General features: G+C 38.7%; 1 protein-coding gene and 1 long non-coding RNA gene across 5 annotated transcripts in view; one reads left to right on the top strand and one right to left on the bottom strand.

The window, feature by feature from the left end:
• Window positions 1-19462, top strand: part of LOC140906838 (uncharacterized) — a 51892-nt gene that overhangs the window by 20146 nt on the left and 12284 nt on the right. The window contains exon 3 of one of the 2 annotated variants that reach the window (XR_012157264.1): window positions 2557-3014. The exons of the other annotated variant lie outside the window; for it this stretch is intronic. This is a non-coding gene — a long non-coding RNA (uncharacterized lncRNA). Of the gene's footprint in view, window positions 1-2556; window positions 3015-19462 lie in introns of those variants that run through there. 2 annotated transcript variants of the gene reach the window in all.
• Window positions 302-19462, bottom strand: part of ANKRD12 (ankyrin repeat domain 12) — a 107160-nt gene continuing 87999 nt past the window's right edge. For all 3 annotated transcript variants that reach the window (XM_073331576.1, XM_073331577.1, XM_073331578.1), the window contains 4 exons: window positions 13579-13677; window positions 3978-4121; window positions 1322-1417; window positions 302-939 (listed from right to left, as the gene is read on the bottom strand). In XM_073331576.1, coding sequence (XP_073187677.1) covers window positions 754-939; window positions 1322-1417; window positions 3978-4121; window positions 13579-13677 — 525 coding nt within the window. In that variant the 3' untranslated portion in view covers window positions 302-753. The remainder of the gene's footprint in view (window positions 940-1321; window positions 1418-3977; window positions 4122-13578; window positions 13678-19462) is intronic.

Genomic DNA, 19462 nt, shown 5'->3' with positions numbered 1-19462 from the left:
GCTAAATCAAACACATGCCTTACTAAAAGAACTGCCAACCAGAAATACACTACACTTAATAAAAACTACAACTTTGGTCCAATAAAACATTAGACAAAACAGTTTTACAATTAAAATATCTATTTTTGTACATGTTTTCAACATTAATTACAAGACTATTTACATTTTCACAATATGTATAAAATAAGTTATTTAAAAATGACAATATTACATCTTTTCCAAAAAGAAAACTATACAAATTTACAAATACAATAAAATGAACAGACTTTTTCCCTTCCAAATCTTGTATTTCTTCCACAGGCTTTGTCATTGTTTTTCTGTGGGAGTTCAACTGTTACTGAAGTTTCATAATACAAAGCTTTAAAGCAGGCTTTATTAAATATCAAATGCTTTTCAGTGGTTATTTTACTTGTTAACAACTTCCAGCGCTGTTAACTCACCGTATCTTGTCATCTTTTCAGTGAATATGCTCTAAAGTTGTAGTTAACTTTTAAAATATAAATAATGGCATTTATTGGGAAACTGCTTTTTGGAACTAGCATCCAATATAATTAATGTCATTTATCACTAAATGACACAGTATTTACTATCATCCATTTACCATATTTAACAAGACTTTGAACTATTTTTCTGAAAGAATACCTTGATTATTGGACAAGGAGATATTCCACAGAATTAAGTGCTATACCTCAAGAGATGCATACATTTCTGCCCATTTCTCTCAGACTGTTTCCATTGAAAGACAGCCAGCTGTCATATAGGTGTCAACTCAAAATCATCATTAACATCAACAAGAGGAACATAAAACTCCTGAATTTCATAAATACTGATAGATTTGTATGTAGCAGGATCAAGTTCTTGTAGCTTAAGCTGCCATTCCAGTCTCTGTACAGCATTTAAAGCTGCTGCTTCATGCTGTTGCCTCATCAAAAGGCATGTCTGTTCAAAATGAAAAATTAGGTTAATGTTTTCAAATATTTAAAACAAACATTTTAAAAAGAAAACTGCATTTAAGTAACACCAAAGACCTTTAAAGGAAACTTTAGAAAGTTGAAATCCATATCTAATATAATATTTACTTGGCTTAAGTGTGTATGGATATTTAATTAAAAACTAACAAAACACAGGTTCTTCCACCAAATAATTTCTTTACATATCAACATAAAAGTTGCTCAAGATTATGAATTTTTCTTTTAAATGCTCCTTACATGACACTAATAATTTATGATATTGCACTCATACCATGCTTATGCATCTCATCTTTGTAGTTGCATTTGTAGTCTAATTTTTTGGCTTTGAAAGGACAAATGCAGATACATACCTTTAATTTGTCAAATTTATCATCTACATCTTGTAGCCATGACATGAACTGCCTTGCATTAAATCGATCCCTAACTGATGTTTTACTGTCATCAGCCTACAAAAGAAACACATTAGAAACAGTTTTTCAAATAATGAGGTAATGCAAGTTGTTAACAATTACTTATTCCTGTTACAATACTGGAGAACAAGGGATTAAAAAGCAGCTCTGGGTCCAGATGGCTCTGTCCTGCTTCACCTGAAAAATTTGCACAAGCATGAGGTGGAGTTTAAAAAGGGAAGCAGGTAGTGGAAGGGAGCAGACCTCTGCTCTGAGCTCTGGGCAAGTATGGCCCAGGAACTCTTGTTGCCTGAGACCTGGCAACACAGCCCTGACAAAGCCTGCAAAGGAGAGACTGGTGACTGATTACAAAGGCCAGAAACTTTATTTGTGGTTCTTAAATTTACTCCATGGGGAAAAAGGAGACTTAGGTAGGAAGTGATCCAGGGAGGCAGCTGCTTAGCACCCCAAAGAGCAGAACTTAACCATTGGGCCCTGGATCAGACCCCAGGCTCCCCTACCAACTCCAAAAGATATGACAACAGAGACCTTTACCTCAGCGGAAAATCCACAATGGGAAGAACTGGGCTGATCAAGAATCCAGATCGCAAAGTCCCCAAACAAAGGTGAAAGCCCTGAAGCCCTTGCAGGTGCTGAAGACTTCTCTGTGATTGGACTTCCTTTTTGTATACCCCAAAATGGGTGGATGGGACATGTGACCTGGCTGGGGCGGGAGCGGGGAGGCTGATCCATAAAAGGAGGGACAGACCAAGAAGACAGAACTATAACTGAAAAGGGGGGGATGTCAGGGAAGAAGACAACCTGCCACACCTGTGCCTAACCACGAGGTGGCACTGGTGGCAAGCATCCCCCTTTACAGGGCCATACATTAAAAATACTTTTTTAGGTGACAAATAGTAGACTTTGATTCAACGTATCAAGATTTTACATGCTGACACCACAAATGATGTAGAAGTCACCATGCTTACTAAAGACTGGAGTTTGTAGATTCTATGACCCAAAGTTATCTGCTGTATACCAGGTATAACAATTATGGATAAGAGTCTCTGAAAAGTAAAAGATTTAAGTATGTCTTTCAAAATTTTATTTAGCTCATATACACTAAGAAATCTACCACAACATTGCTAAACTACTTGTTCTATTTAAAAAAAGCCAGTAACCAAACTGTCTTTCAGGTTCAGGGAAAGCAACAAAATGGAAGTTCAGCAATCTGACCTGATTGGCTGCAGAAGATATTCAAAAGCAGGACAAGAGAAAGATCCATATTACTTTTTACTCCACATGACAAAAACCCTTTACAAAGATGTTCCACCTTAAAATGTCCATCATTCAGTGCCTTAGTATTTTTCTTATAGCCACAGAGAAATCAAACTACTTCTATTACGAAGGGGTCACAACCATCAAAATGGGGGTCTGATCATATTTCCATTGTCATTCTTTGTTGGGACTATTCATGAAAGGCTCATAATGTGTAAGCATATTCAGAATCATGACAGCAGCAAACTTTAGTGTCATTCCACACAATTAAATATACTGAGTAGTCTCAGAGTTTACAGCTTATTTTTAACAAACATTGTGCATTGAGGATGAAAACTGGGGAAACCATACTATGCTTTTAAGAAGAAAATCAGTTGGCAGCGTTGAAGAGCTTCACATTTGCAATTATGAATTTTTATGACAAAGAGGAGTATAGTTAATAGAATGAGCTATATAAACACTAAACTGAACAAACAACAAAAGAAAAAACACCACCACAGTACTCCTTCAGTGAAAGACTACACTGCTATACCTCAAAAATTCCTTCGGGAACAGGCAGATATTTTACGATACAAAACTGCCACACTCTTTCACCAGGTACTAGACTACTGAAGAGTATTTTAGGATATCACATCTCTTAAACATTATACACTATACAAGTTTTTTCATGCAAATATTGTTCAGATATATCCTTCTACTTCATTTCTTATACCACATTGGAATCCCGCACTCATCCATCCCTTCACAAAAACCCTAAAACTATGGTAGCACCAATGATAGCAAATCATCTGAATAGATTATATGAAATACTGAATCGGGTCTTTTGTCTATGAGTCTAGTATCCTGCTCCAATAGTAATTATAGGAAGATGGCAACAAACCCCTATAATAAACCTAGTTAATTGTGCAATGTTGGCTAGGGAGAAGAAATCCCTCCTCAGCTCTGCAGGCAAATAGTTTATGCCCTAAAACATGAGATCTGACTACCTTTACCTTGGCTTGTTTAACTACAAATGTGGCTAACATCTTTAAAATTATTTGGTGAAATTTTAGTGGTTATGAAAGTGAAGGACTTTCACTTTTCAAATAAACTAATTATTGCCTACACAGGGCAGGTATTGTATGAGCTTTTCCAGTCAACATTTGTGCAAAATCGCACCCCCATCCATGCTCCAGACACCCAGGAAGACAAAGGAAGTTTTGCCATTGACTTCAATGGTACCAGAACATTATCCAAAATATCTTCTCTTAAGTCAGACTTAAAAGTACTTATCAAAGATAGATGATTCTCCTATTACTTAACTGGATGTTCTGAAATCCTAAAACAAGTCTCCTTTTACCTGAGAGTCCAGGGGCACATTATATACTTCGGCATCCAGCAGTACGGTGCAGGCACTGAATGGTAGCGTCTGATTAGCTAAAGTTCTTGCAGCTCGATAATGGACACGGAGAACTTCTTGTTCATTGGATACAATAAGCTTTTCCTAATTGAATACAAATATTAACATATAGCGGAATACTTCATGAATTGTCAATTTAATTTGCATTTGTAAAAATATTTGCACACCAAAATTCTTCTTTTTGGACCTTTGATTTTTTTTTTTTTTTGAGGGCTTTAGTGAAAAGAAGCAACATTCCCACATTTTTCTGGCTTGACAACATTTACATTCTGTCATTTTGAAGGTCACCAGATTTCTAAAGAAAAATAAAATAACTTTTGTGAATTTTCATTCTAGAAATTTCATTAGAAATCTAAAGATGTGGCTCTACTTGATGATGTCACTGAATTAATTGAAACTTCTGAAAGTATAATTTAAAATAGAAGCAATATGCCCTATTGTAATAATGGGATCCACAATAACTTTTGTGTTTTATGAGGGCCTAAAAAAATGTTCTGCTCTACTTTTAAAATTGTTTTTGACAGTATTTGCTCTCTATTTTTAGGCATGAACCCTATTTTTAGGGTCCGAGTAAAATCTTGTAGTGTTTGGTCTTGTGTACTCTCTTTCTATTTCATTACTAAGTTCAGAATTACCTTGTGGTCTGCCTGAATTTCAAATGTTTACCTGAGGTTTGTTATCTGCAGCAATGACAGCTGGAAGCTTTAGGGTAGATGATATGCTGCCTGTGGCTTATGTTTACATGGATCCCATGCATCTTGGGGCCTTGCATGCAAATTTTATTTACCAACCTATCAGCCACAGTACCTCTAACTCCTTCAGACAGACTGCTTGCTCTCTGAAGCGACAAAGTCTCTATTCCCTGTTTCTTTATTTTATTACGTTCTAAGGCCAGATATAATACCACAGCTTCTGAAATTGCTTTTTTATCTGAACTTCTTCCCCCTTATTTGATAAATTGTGCAGTTATGCTGGCTGGCTTATACAACTCAGCTCTCTATGTTCTGAGCCTGACTGAAAAGAGCGAACACAAAAAGCTGCTGGCAGACTAAAGCAGAGAATATTCTCATTCTACACAAAGCAAATTTGTGTTCCGATGGCACCTCAGAGTTAATACAGTTTGGTGGCCAACTTTTCTCCCCTCGTTGAGAAAGAATCATTCTACATTTAATTTTCTGTTTAAAAGTATTTTCTGTTGCAATTGTAGGTTTAAAGCTGTGCGGCGGTGATCTTAGGCATATCTGCAAAATTGTATTTTCCTTTGGCTCAGCCACAGTCAGATATTACAACTTTGATTCAAGTTTTGGGGTGAAATCCTGGCCCTACTGAAATCAGCAGAAAAGCTTGCACTGATTTCATAGGCCCAGGATTTCACACTTGATTTTATTTCTCTTCTGCTGTCTTCCACAAATCTCCTGCTAGTGGTAGCTATTTGTGTGTGTCTGAAGGAGTCAAAAGTATAGGTGGGCATCAGGGCCCACAAGCAACTTCATGAAGGTTAGTCTTTATTTATGAAGTGTGCATTTGTATATCCTCACACATAAAAACATTTAAAATAGGGCTGTCGATTAATCACAGTTAACTCACAAAAACTAATCGCGATGAATAGCAGTTTTAATTGAGCTGTTAAACAATAGAGTGATGACAGAAATTTATTAAATATTTTGCATGTTCTTCTACATTTTCATATATATTGTATTCTGTATTGTAATTGAAATCAGAGTGTATATGATTTTTTATTACAAATATTTGCTCTGATAAATGATAAACAAAAGAAATAGTAATTTTCAATTCACCTCATACAAGTACTGTAGTGCAATCTCCTTGTTGTGAAAGTGAAACTTACAAATAGATTTTTTTTTTTGTTACATAACTGCACCCAAAAACAAAACAATGTAAAACAAAACAATGTAAAACTTCAGAGCCTACAGCCTCCCTCTTCTTATTTACAGTGTCACGAGAATGTGAGTATATGCATTTGCATGGCACTTTTTTAGTCGGCACTGCAAGATATTTACGTGCCAGATACGCTAAGCATTCGCATGCTCCTTCGTACTTCAGCCAGAGGTACATGCTTCCGTGCTGGTGAGGATCGTTAAAAAAAATAATGCGTTAATTAAATTTGTGACTAAACTCCTTGGGAGAGAATTATATGTTCCCTGCTCTGTTTTACTAGCATTCTGCCATATATTTCATGTTATAGCAGTCTTGGATGATGACCCAGCACATGTTGTTCATATTAAAAACACTTTCACTACAGATTTCACAAAATGCAAAGCAGGGACCAATGTGAGATTTCTAAAGATAGCGATAGCATTCGACCCAAGGTTTAAGTATCTGAAGTGCCTTCCAAAATCTGAGAGGGACGAGGTGTGGAGCATGCTTTCAGAAGTCTTAAAAGAGCAACACTCCGATGCGGAAACTACAGAACCCAAGTCACCAAAAAAGAAAATCTATCTTCTGCTGGTATCATCTGACTCAGATAGTGAAAATAAACATACATTGGTCTGTACTGCTTTGGATTGTTATCGAGCAGAGCCCGTCATCAGCATGGACGCATATTCCCTGGAATGGTGGTTGAAGCATGAAGGGACATATGTATATCTTTGTATATCTTTGTATACATTGTATATCTGGCACAAATATCTAGTGATGCCAGCTAAAACAGTGCAATGCAAACACCTGTTCTAATTTTCAAGGTGACATTGTAAACAAGAAGCGGGCAGCGTTATCTCCTGCAAATATAAACAAACTTGTTTGTCTGAGTGACTGCCTGAACAAAAAGTAGGACTGAGTGGACTTTCAGGCTCTAAAATTTTGTTTTATTTTTGAACGCAGGGGGTTTTTTTGTATATAATTCTACATTTGTAAATTCAACTTTCATGCACTACAGGACTACAGTACTTGTTTTAGGTGCACTGAAAAATACTATTTCTTTGGTTTTTACAAAATACTTGTAATCAAAAATAAATATAAAGTCAGCACTGTACACTTTATTTTGTGTTGTAATTGAAATCAATATATTTGCAAATGTAGAAAACATCCAAAATATTTAAATAAATGGTATTCTATTATTAACAGTGCGATTAATCACAATTAATTTTTTTAATCACATGATTAATTGCAATTAATTTTTTGCTCACTTGACAGCCCTAATTTATAAGCAATATAAAATTTAGTTACATTGGCTGTAATCAATGAGAGGACACAGACCCAGAAACATATACTCCCATTAGACAAAGGTGTGCGTATAGAGAGTTATTTTAAACACACTATGCCTTGAAGGTCCACAAACTTTGATTCAGTCTTTCCAATGAGGAAAGAAAATTCCAAAGTTGAGGGCCGCTGCCCTGAAAATGCTCTGCCAGTAGACCCCCAAACCTTTAAATATAGGGACTAAGTACTGCACTAATACGAATAATTCATAATAATCTGACTTCAAATATTGTGGCACAGTAGGGAAACAGAGGCAATTTCTCAGATAACTAGGACTCTGATAAATAGGGCTCTACAGAGCAATATTAACATACTTATGGCATCTGCAAGTGAATAGGGAGCCAGTAAAGTCTTTGGAAAACTCATTTTCCTTTCAGTTAAAACCACTAAGCATGCAGATCATTACATTCTACAAAAATTCATTTCCTATGCAGCACATTACGGTAAATCTAGCTGGCTGAGTGGAACAAGGACCAACGCTCAACTCAATGGCATTTCTCTTTGTGTCTATATGTGATAACTTTTGAACACTGCATCTCACTAATTCCAAAATTTCAGTCAACATTCTAGGCATCAGTGGGCAAAATTCTATTGATTCTGGTGAAAACTGGAAAGCAGGAAGAGCCTGATTTCCACCTTTCAGGCCCACAGAGTGCCCATTTGGTGTTACAGGCATCGGATTCCTTAAAGCTGCCTAAATACGTCAGAAGGCAGCAGCTTAATATACAGCACTCTCTCACTGGCTGTACAGGTTAGACTACAAAAGCAACAAAGTGTTTTCAAGGTGCCAGAGATGTCTGTACCAACAATGCAGAACTGCCTCTGGCAAGATGTAGCTGACGCATGAGAAAACAGTCTCTGTCCCAAAGAGCTTACACTCCAGCTCAGACCCATTTGAACAGTTAAGCCCCATAGAGCACACTAGGGATTGTTTGCAGGAAACTCACAGAAGTCTCTCCCAAGAGAAATGAGCTCTGGGGAGACATGTGAAGGAAGAGCAGGAAGTCACATGATATGGGAAGGAGGCAAGATTGTTCCATGCAGAAAGATGGGGGTGAGGGGAGAGAGGCATTCAAGGGCATACAATGGGGTGATAAGTAGGGAGGCTTGGGTGAGTACAGAGGAGATGTAGGCAGGTGTGGAGCTGGGCATTGCAGGCAAGAAGTCTGATCTTAATGCAGCAAGCACAGGGAGTGCAGTGTAGAGATCTGAAGAACTGAGTGACAAGAGCAGAGAATCAGGGGAGGAAGGTGATTTTAGGAGTAGCACTTTGGCTGAGCTGAGGGGAAGTAAGGAGAGAGGCAGTGAGGAGTCTGCTGCAATAGTCAAGGGAGATGACCGCCGAGGCTGGAATCAGGGCATGTGTGTGTGGGTAGGTGTGGGGACATGGGGATGGAGAACAGAGAGGATTCAATGGCAGCCTGAGTGTGCGTGGAGGCAACATGGGGGAGTAAATGGCAACATGGAATTTGTAAGCCTCAGCAGTGGTGAAATCGGTGACAGAGTGGGGAGATCTGCAGAAACTTACGGTAAAGAATCTTATTTTCTTCTGTCCCCTGTAGGCCAAAGGGGATTGGAAAGTGAATTCCCTCAGACCCATAAAATACTCTAAGGGCTTGTCTACACTACACAGCTTTTAGCGACAAGGCTGTTGACACAGCGTTGTTACTAAAAGTCAGCATGTGTGAACGTTCTCAGTCAGTAGTTTGTCAGCACTTTTGCCGACAAAATACTTCCAGCCCCGTGAGTGGCATTTTGTCGGCAGGAGAGCACTCCTGCCAACAAACCTGTATTCACACTGCTGCTTGCATCAGCAAAACTTTTGTCTTTCGTGGGGGTCTTTTTAAAGTACCCGTGAAAGACAAAAGTTTTGTTGACAAACATTGCAATGTAGACCAGTCCTCAGATGGCAGTGCTCTAGGAGGGCTGGGTATTTGAATTCAGGAGTAGAGTCTGTGTTCCTGCCCCTTTCCCTCCCACCACCTGCCAACAACAGACAATTCGACTGAATCCTTAGCAATCACATAAGCTTTAGGTTGAAGGGTTGTGGCACTATGCAGCCAATCAATTCCAAAATTTCAGGGAATATTTTAGGCATCAATGTGCAAAACCTTATTGATTTTGGTGAAAATTGGAAAACTGGAGAAGCCTGATTTCCACTGCTATGAGAGGAAAATCAGTATCAGTGTGTCCATTTGGTGCTGCAGGGAACAGAATTTCTTATATGCTTAATATGCTGTTCTCTCTGAGTGTACAAGCTCAGTCTATGAAAGCAACAAAGTGTACAACCCTCTAGTAAAAATGCAGGGAAAAGAGATGATGTTGCGAAAGCATGAGGTAGTTGTGGGTACATAAGAACGGCCATACTGGGTCAGACCAGTGGTCCATCCAGCCCAAGCTAGATGCTTCAGAGGGAATGAACAGAACAAGCAATCATCAAGTGATCCATCCCCTGTCGTCCACTCCCAGCTTCTGGCAAACGCAGGCTAGGGACACTCAGAGCATGGGGTACATCCCTGACCATCCTCATTAATAGCTACTGATGGACCTATCCTCCATGAACTTATCTAGTTCTTTTTTGAACCAGTTATAGTTTTGGCCTTCACAACATCCCCTGGCAACAAGTCCCACAGGTTGACTGTTTAGCGTGAAGAAGTACTTCCTATTGTTTGTTTTAAACCTACTGTCTATTAATTTAATTGGGTGAACCCTGGTTCTTCTATAATGTGAAGGAGTAAACCACTGGTTCTCAGCCTGTGGTCTGCAGACCCAACTATGTCTAAGGAGTCCCTGAAAGATTTAAAAAACTGACTGAACAGAATTCAACTATATATACAGACAATAGATTTCCAAAGGGGTCTGCACCTCCATTCAAAATTTCCAAAGGGGTCCTTAAATGAAAACTGGTTGAGAACCACTTGAATAAATATTTTTTTATTCACTTTCTCCATACCATTCATGATTTTATAGACTGGTATCATATCCCCCCTTAGTCCTCTCTTTTCCAAGACAAAAAGTCCCAGTCTTTTTAATCTCTCCTCAGATGGAAGCTGTTCCACACCCTAATCATTTTTGTTGTCCTTCTCTGTAACTTTTCTAATCCTTATATATCCTTTTTGAGATGGGGTGACCAGAACTACATACAGTATTCAAAGTATGGGCAAACCATGTATTTATACAGAGGCATTATTATATTTTCTGTCTTATTATCTATCCCTTTCCTAATGGTTCCTAACATTCTGTTAGTTTTTTTTGACTGCCGCTACACATTGAGCGGATGTTTTCAAAGAACTATCCACAAGGATTCCAAGATCTCTTTGTTGAGTGGTAATAGCTAATTTAAACCCGATCAGATTGTACGTATAGTTGGGATTGTGTTTTCCACTGTGCATTACTTTGCATTTATCAACATTGAATTTCATGTGGCATTTTGTTGCCCTGTCACCCAGTTTTATGAGATCCCTTTGCAACTCTTTGCAGTCTGCTTTGGACTTAACTATCTTGAGTAATTTTATATTATCTGCAAATGTTGCCACATCACTTTTACCCCTCGTTCCAGATCATTTATAAATATGTTGAACAGCACTGGTCCCAGTACGGACCCCTGGGGGACACCACTATTTATCTCTCTCCATTCTGAAAACTGACCCTTTATTCTTACCCTTTGTCTTCTGTCTTTTAACCAGTTACTGATCCACAAGAGGACCTTCCCTCTTATCCCATGAGGGCTGACTTTGCTTAAGAACCTTTGGTGAGGGGTCTTGTTGAAGGCTTTCTGAAAGTCTAAGTACATTATATCCACTAGATCACCCTTGTCCACGTTTGTTGACCTCCTCAAAGAATTCTAATAGATTGGTCAGGCATGATTTGCCTTTACAAAAACTACACTGACTCCTCCCCAACAAATTGTGTTAATCTGGGTCTCTGATAATTCTGTTCTTTACTGTAGTTTCAACTAATTTGCCTAGTACTGAAGTTAAGCTTACCAGCCTGTAATTGCCAGGATTGCCTCTGGAGCCTTTTACAAAACATTTAAAACATTAGCTATCCTACAGTCATCTAGTACAGAAGCTGATTTAAATGACAGGTTACATGCCACTTAGTAGTTCTGCAATTTCATATTTGAGTTCCTTCAGAACTCTTTGTTGAATACCATCTGGTCCTAGTGATTTATTAATGTTTAATTTATCGTTTGTTCCAAAACCTCCTCTACTGACACCCCAATCTGGGACAATTCCTTAGATTTGTCACCTAAAAAGAATGCCTCTGGTGTACACAATCTCCCTCATATCCTCTGCAGTGAAGACGAGCAAAGAATTAATTTAGTTGCTCCGCAATGGCCTTAGCTTCCTTGAGTGCTCCTTTAGCACCTCAATCGTCCAGTGGCCCCACTGATTGTTTAGCAGGCTTCCTGCTTCTGATGTACTTGCACTTTTTTTTTTTTTTTGCTGTTACTTTTTGCGTATTTGGTCCTGGTTTGTGGTACTAAAAGAGGAGAATGCTCTCATATGTAACTTGGTTTAAGGCCCCACAAAGCCCAGAGCTGGCCCTGATCTACATAACAATACATTATATTTCCACTCAGCCAGTGATTAAAATAACTAAAATGTGCAATTTAAATATATACAGAATTTGGTAGAACATCTAAAAAGACACAATTTTGTGTATGTGCTAAGTAAAAGGAATTTTTTTCATTAGGTATAAAGATTCAATAAGGCCATGATCCTGTATTGTGTAGCTCGTGGTAGACTGCTGCATTTGCAGAAAGCTTCACTGGACTCTGTATTGGTACAAAAGTCCACCTTTATGACATACAATGCAGGATCAGGACCTAATATAACATTAAAGTAGAATCACAACTGAATTAATTATTATACTTTCCTCAAAGTAAAATTATTTATAATTTCTATTTATGGACCCAAATATCCCTAGAGTGCAAGCAACTAAAAAAAAAAATCTGCTATAAAATGAATCAGAGACTCCCATCAAAGGAAAACAATAGTGGATTTGTAAATAGACAATCTGAACAAGGAACAGCCAATATTATGGAGAAACAATAGCCTCTCCCTGAAGTTGCAACCAGTTTTTCATTCAAAGGAAGATTTTGGTCCACTTCTACATTGTCCAAAATAGATCCGTTGTGCTCAAAGTTTGATATGTTGTCTTTGATAAAGATACCAATCTTAGAAAAAAATAGACGTTTTTCACTTTCTGAAAATTCTAATGCTTTTTCTCAGGTCACCTTAAAAGCAATTTGACCTAGAAACTTCATATATGTTTCATTCAAGAGTACTTGTGATCTAGTGTGCAAGCCTTGTTTGCAAGGGTCTAAAGGAGGAAAAATTGAGAAAAAATGCCCTAAATGAAAATTCTGGGTTAATGTACTCATTCCTGATGGACAGTTAAACTCCTCAGACTCTTTGATTTTCTTGGCATAACCTGTTGGATTAAAAGACTTTAACAGGTCCCCAGACTTTTCCTTCCTGAAGTGTGCAGATTTCTTAAAGCCCACAGGGCAAGACCATGTTGAAATAAACATTTAAAGAATATACATTCGCAGATAGATGGTTTTTTCTATTTCTAACTTCCATGAAGTCTGCAAGCGTAGCCATAAAAAAAAAAAAATGTTGGTGAAATTCTAACAAGCAGATCAAAACGTGTTAGTTAACATTTGTAATCTAGGATATATCTTTCAGAGCCAGGTAAATCTCCTTATTTAAAACTGAATAAAACTCTAGTTGGGAATTATTACACCACGATTCAGACGCAGTTTTATTATTATTAATTAACTAACTAGCAAAACGGACATAAATTGTATTATTTCTTTAACAGAGTACAAAATAGACAAGTAAACCAAGTACATGCCAGTTGTGTAATATTTACTAGAAGTACTGGCATTCAAAACAAATCTAAAAATGTCTTATTTTCGTGGTTTCCCACAGTTCACAAGGAAACTGCTATTTGGACAACTGAGCAAGTTTTTACTGCAATAAGCAGCAAGTTGCAGTAAGTCCTCATGTTAGTATATAAAGGACTGTTGTGTATGTTACCTCATGTACAGTACTGAAATTATACTGTGTTATTTCTAGTTTGATCTGTAGTATGAATGTGTGCAATATTTCTCTGAATTGTAAAACAGCAGTGTAAGGAATTTACTTCTAAAAGCAATGTTAATTTTATATATAATATTTTATATTATATATATTATATTGTATATAATGCAATATATATTATATAATTTAATAGACTCGATTTATATATATAGAAAGTTATATATAGAGAGAAAGTTTAAAATAGGGAAATGAACTTTTTTTTGTATTCTTACCCTTTCGATACTGTGCTGTAAACGCAATTTCATCCTTACAACTTCCTGTTGTCTAAAAAGTTCCTTAAGTGGATCTGACAGCGATGGCGGTGGTGTAATCTAGGAAAAAATTGTTACAAATTTGAATTTAACATATACAGTTTACCTGGACTGGCTTTACAATTGCGAACATGCATTTAAAAATAAAAGCATGAACAGAATATTTTTCACTGGAAAAGTATATCATAAACAGCCCCAGGAATGTAACTGAATTCACAGACTTTTGTTCTAATCTATTAATTACACCACTGTCTACCCTTTTATTAAATCATAGAATTAAAGATTCATTTAAAAAAAGCTAAAATCTGTCCATCTGTGGTTAAGTGCAGTTTAAAACAACTATAAAGACTTCTAAAAGGAAAGTAAATTATTTAAGCATCATTTGTTATGTGCAGACAGTGCACCTAGGACTGTATAAGACACACAAAAGAAGAAAGTCCCTATCCCAAGAATCTTGCAATTAGAACACACAAATGAGACAAAATGCACCGGACAGTCCAAAGGAAGTATTTATAGAAGTGGTATTGATTTTTAATAATGGGTAGAGGACCTCATTTTTTACGTCCCACTCCAAGATAGCAAAACATTCAGATATATTTCCATGTCTGCTGTTTTGTACTAGTATTAAGTTGAGGGCAGTTGCACATGTTTTTTATTATATGGGAAGCTTCAGATTTAAATGAAGGAAATAAGTATTATATAGTTAACTAGTCTGTACAACAAAACACTGTAAACATAATTGTAGTCATGATAGTAACCAGACAGCAAAATTAGAGTTGTCTGAGAGGTCATCAGAACCCTGAAATGCTCATTAAAACTTTGTCCAAAGTGTTCTTGTTTTATATATACTGCATTTCTGTATTTTTATTCTTTACCTAGCAAGAATATTTCATAACTATTTGATAAATAGAAGAACACTTGATACTACTTTGGATGGACTACTCAAAACTAGCTGAAATATTGTTTGCCATAACTGGTGTCTAGATAGCACAGCAGAAATACGTTTATAGATGAATCAGTAATATTATCCACTGTATATAAAACTAACAAATTGATCTAATATCACATGTTGCTATTGTGGCTACTCTGGAATACAAGGTATTATATCTACCTCACATTAAACACACACGTTACATTAAGGATATTTTTGGGATTGTGAAAGAGTGATGTATCTATAAAGATTTATTTAATGACTGATATCCTGAAATAATTTTTACCATAGAATATGAAAATGAAGGCAGTCTCTTTTGAGAGCAGGATTTATCATGGATAATGAACAAAATCCCTTTTATTACTGCATATAAAACATATATATGCTGCCTAAAGACTCATACTGCTAACATTATGTATCTACTTTTTATGAAAAAGAGTTTGGTCTCTGAACTGTTGAACAAAACATTCAGCATTTGCAATTATGTTCAACTCATGGACACATTTTTAAATGAGCTTAATGCACATCTCATAGCTGTGCCTATCTGTTACGGTTAATTATAAAGGGGGTAAAGAGATCTTAAATCCTGCTTAATAAACAAGGGAAATTCTAGACACTCAAAATTATGCTCTCTAACATGCCAAGAATCTCACAGTAAATATAGTAAATTTTGAAACTCCCCAATAGAGTCTGGCTCTATAATCTAAGATACTATAAATAAGTGCCATGGTATTCATGGAGGTATATTTTTAAAAAAAAGTTTTCTCCAATATAGTGGCATACACTAAGAGCCAAGAAGTAGAACTATTCTAGATGGTTGATATAGAACAGTTACTTATCCAGCAATAAATTGTGGTTCTTCAAGATGTAGTCAGTGTGGATCTTACTATAGGGGCAGTTGCACCTCATGCACATGATATCAGATCTGTTTGAACAGCAGACTCTGTCAGGCCACACATGGGCCCTCTGCCTCCTTGCTGTCCTGTGCAAGGGTATAAAGAGCAGAGAGGCTGCAAGTTTCCCACTGTTCTCATAATTCAAAGCCTGTGTCAGCTGAGAACTCCAAAAGGGGATGGAGGGCAGGTCACAGGATCTATGCTAACAACAACATGAAGGGTAAGTTACCATTCTTTCTTCTTCAAGTATGTGTCAGTATGGATCCACTGTAGGTGACTGGCAAGCAGTATCCCCTCAGGATGATGGTAATGAGGAGTTCAAACTGAATTCAGTCAAAAAGATGGTAGCAATGCTCTCTGGAATTTGATCTAGCAGCTATATAGATCAATGCATAATGTTTGACAACATTACTTCACATCACCGCTTTGCAGATTTTAGCATATTTTTAAAGCAGACAGAGAATGTCACTTGAGCTGTGGTGGAGTGTCTTGATGTTCTGTGGGATAAGTACACCAGCCAACTGCTAACACATGATAGATTATCTACAGTACTTATATATCTCTGAGGAGATGGTCTGACCTTTAGAATAGCCATCAGAAATAAATGAGAAGCCAGTCTGAACTGTTTGGTTCATGATTGTGCCAATTTGTCAGACCAGGCCTGGTAGAAAGTGGCAAGGTGGTTCCTGAAGGTGGTGACAGGGTCTGGATTGGCTTCATTGTAACTCCTGACACTTGAGTCAAACCTTCTGCATTTGGGTGTGCAATGGAAGAGGAGAATGATGGGAGTCTCCTGGAGCACCAAAGTCTTTTTCTTGGTGGATACCTGGACTGTGAGTCCTATGAGTAGGATGGTGTCCTTTGCCTCTTTTGGGATTGATATTTGTACGGCTTTACCACAGATTTACCAGGTTGGTGCTATGCCCCAGCCTTCAGTCTCCTGGGAGTAATCCCTTTACTGTGCCAGATCACCAGGGTCCACACAGCCTCAGTGACTTGGTCTTTGGGCTCCAGCACCCCCAGAGAGCTCCTACAGAAAATCCACCTTCTGAGGGAGCAATGCAACTGAGTAAGTACTGCAGTGACAGAGAACAGCCTTTTCAAAGCAAAGTAGCATTTATTAGTCAGTTGGAATACAGCTTCAGAGAGTCATTAGGTTAGCAGGGAAAAGCCAGGTTTAAGACAGCATCCATATTGGTTGAAGCAATGGCTATACCAAGCCATGATTCTCTGAGGTCCATCTTCACTCTCTGCCCTTGTCTATGTGAGTGTCTGATCGCTGCATGAACCTTAAAAGAGAGTCCCCATGACACTTCATGCCTTTGTTTCCAGTTGCAGTCTTTTTACTCTGCTTTCTTCAGAGTACTGAAGGAAGTAGCCTGCTCTTGGTTGTTAACCACTCATTAAGTGATAATGGTCAAGTTCTTGGCTCTTCCATTCACATGTATATAGATTCCAGTGAGTCCTTGTTAATCTGGTTCCAATCCAGACATTTTACATAATTCAACCCCACCATCCTTCTCTCCCTTGTCCCAGGAGAATAACGACCCACCCCATGTCCCATCCAATGTGTGGTCATACAAAGTGGGTAGGTACCCTGAGTCTTATATATGGTTCATAAAAATATTACAAAATTCCCACATTCATCACAGGCTTTCCAAAGGGAGCCAGTATGTAATTCTCTAACAATCTCAGAGTGGCCCTTGGAGTTCTTAAACAAATGGTGCTCTTCATCTGTTCTGCTGCTAAAGAGTTCCATCTCTTCAAAGGGCAGTTCTCGATGGTGGACTGTACCTCCTTGGGAATGCTGGCTGCTAGCACCCATGAGGACAGTGTTATGGCGACAGTTGTGGCCATCAATCTCATGGCTATATTGGATGCATCCATGGCCACTCGTAATGCCTTTCTGTGACTATCTGGCCCTCTTTTTTTTTTTTTTGGTCTTTTAATTCTTCCCTATTTTCCTGTGCAATCTTGAACAGAAAGCGTGTGACTCCTTCTCAGGAGAGGAAGTTAAATTTTGGGAACAGGGCCTGACTGCAAACTATCTGGAGCTGTAATGAGGCAACGGATTACGCCTTGCACCTGAAGAGTTCTAGTTTCTTAGTGTCTTTTTTTCCTTTGCGGTGCCCTTTGTAGACCTGGATTTCTCTTGCACCACTGATAACACCAGAGTTCCTGGATTTTGTTAGAAATAGAAATGTCTGAAAACATTTAGAGGTACCTGAGTATCTCTTTCCACTTGTTTAGATGTGGGAGGAAGAGTGGCCTGAGACAATCAGATGTACCTTCGCTGGTTTGAGTATACCCCAGTTGGTTGGGAGTGCAATCCTGGCTGGGGATGTGGAGTTCAGTATTGTTGGGGCTGGTGTCACTGCCTCATCTGGCAACAACGATGATTCTTTGGGAGAGGATGAAGGTTATTGCTGTCCCTCTGTCACCTCAAGCTGCTCACAGAAACCAATGTCCTGCTTCATCATGGGTGGCCTGACTAATGACACCACAAGTGAGAGCCCGCTCTCTTCCTTGATGTGTGAGAGGGGGATAAGCTCTGGGACATGTGTAATGATGCTCTCCACTAAGGCCAATATGGCATGTTGTAAGGATACTGGCCAGGTCAAGGTAGGTCACCATTATGCCATTCATGTCTTGCTTGAGGGGAGGGTCCTAACTGAGAAGCCTCTGGTATCCTCCTTAGGGTCACTTTCTGACCGCAAAGGAGGGGGGGTCTGCTTGAGGTCAGTAAAATCTAGTAGGTTGGAAGTAGTCTCTTTCGAAAGATGGTACCTTAGAATGGTATAGCCTCTGAGCCAGAATGTTTCAGCAAAGGACATCAGCTACTCCACTAGGATATATCTCCAGAGGCTGATGGGCCTAGCCATTAGTACTGATGTCACTGTCAAGTTGTCACTCCTGTGTGCCATACCAGCAATCTGTGTTGCATTTCCAGTCTTAAAAGCAGTGGAGGACTTGCAGACTATCTCTGCAGGACTGGTATTTATGCCCTCCTTGCAAGAGGATCCCGTGTGGTGTTTCGAGCCATGTTTATGCTCTGTCCTGTCCCGCCTCTCTGTTGCTTTTCAGTGCCAGGGCATAGGTATGAGATCTATCACTACTGAGGTTGGTGCCAAGGCTTTTGTCATCGGCGTCAAGGTTGTCAGTGCCAGTATCGTTGGCACCGTCACTGATGCCTTTTTTCCTCACCAGATCCAAGATCATGGTGCCTGCTTGAGGGCATGCTCACTAATGAGAATTTCTTTGATTCTGGTCTGGCAGTTATTGCTTCCTTAGGGTCAGAAGTGGCCCAGATGGACTGCTTTAGCAGTAGTTTTTCCTTGAGGACCCACAGGTCAATTCAAAGACCTGCACACTGAACACCAGTCCAAGATGTGGCTTTCCCCTAATCAGAATACTCAGACTATGACCAACACTGAGGGGAATGAGGCTGTCACAGGGTGGGCGTGGTTTGAAACCTGACAGTTCTGAGTCTGCCAGGAGGTGTGGCAGTTAGCACAAAGTGCCTCATACTGCTGTGCAGAGAACTTACTGGAAAGTTTCTCCTTTCTTTTCTTTGGAAACATCAAATTTCGGGGTTTGTGAAGTAGTAGTTCTTCAAGATTTGTGAAAAAATGAATTTTGAAGTTCTGAAGAAGGTACCACTTGCTGGGTTCTCTCTCGCTGCCATGGGCAGTAAGAGGGAATGGAAGGAGGGTCACAGCTGCTCTGCCCTTTATGCCCTTTCATGGCAGCATGAGGAGGCAGAGCCCCAGACACTACTACTCAAAAGACTTTGATCTCACATGCAAGAGGTGCATGTGCACCTACAGTGGGATCCACACTGACACAAACTCAATGAAGAATTTTGTGAATCTGGGCTGATTTTACTTAGAGTATTTCTTACTTGAGGAATTTTCCATGTACTTCATAGACAATATCCTTCTGGGATTTGGACTGGATTAAGTCTGCCTCCATGGTAGTGGTTTTGAGTCTGGCTGGGTGTCAGTTGTATTTGTGGTTT

Source organism: Lepidochelys kempii, chromosome 2 (genome assembly GCF_965140265.1).
Source record: "Lepidochelys kempii isolate rLepKem1 chromosome 2, rLepKem1.hap2, whole genome shotgun sequence".
Classification (NCBI taxonomy): Eukaryota; Metazoa; Chordata; order Testudines; family Cheloniidae; genus Lepidochelys; species Lepidochelys kempii.
The sequence above is the reverse complement of the archived record's forward strand: the minus strand, read 5'-3'. Positions and strand labels throughout refer to the sequence as shown.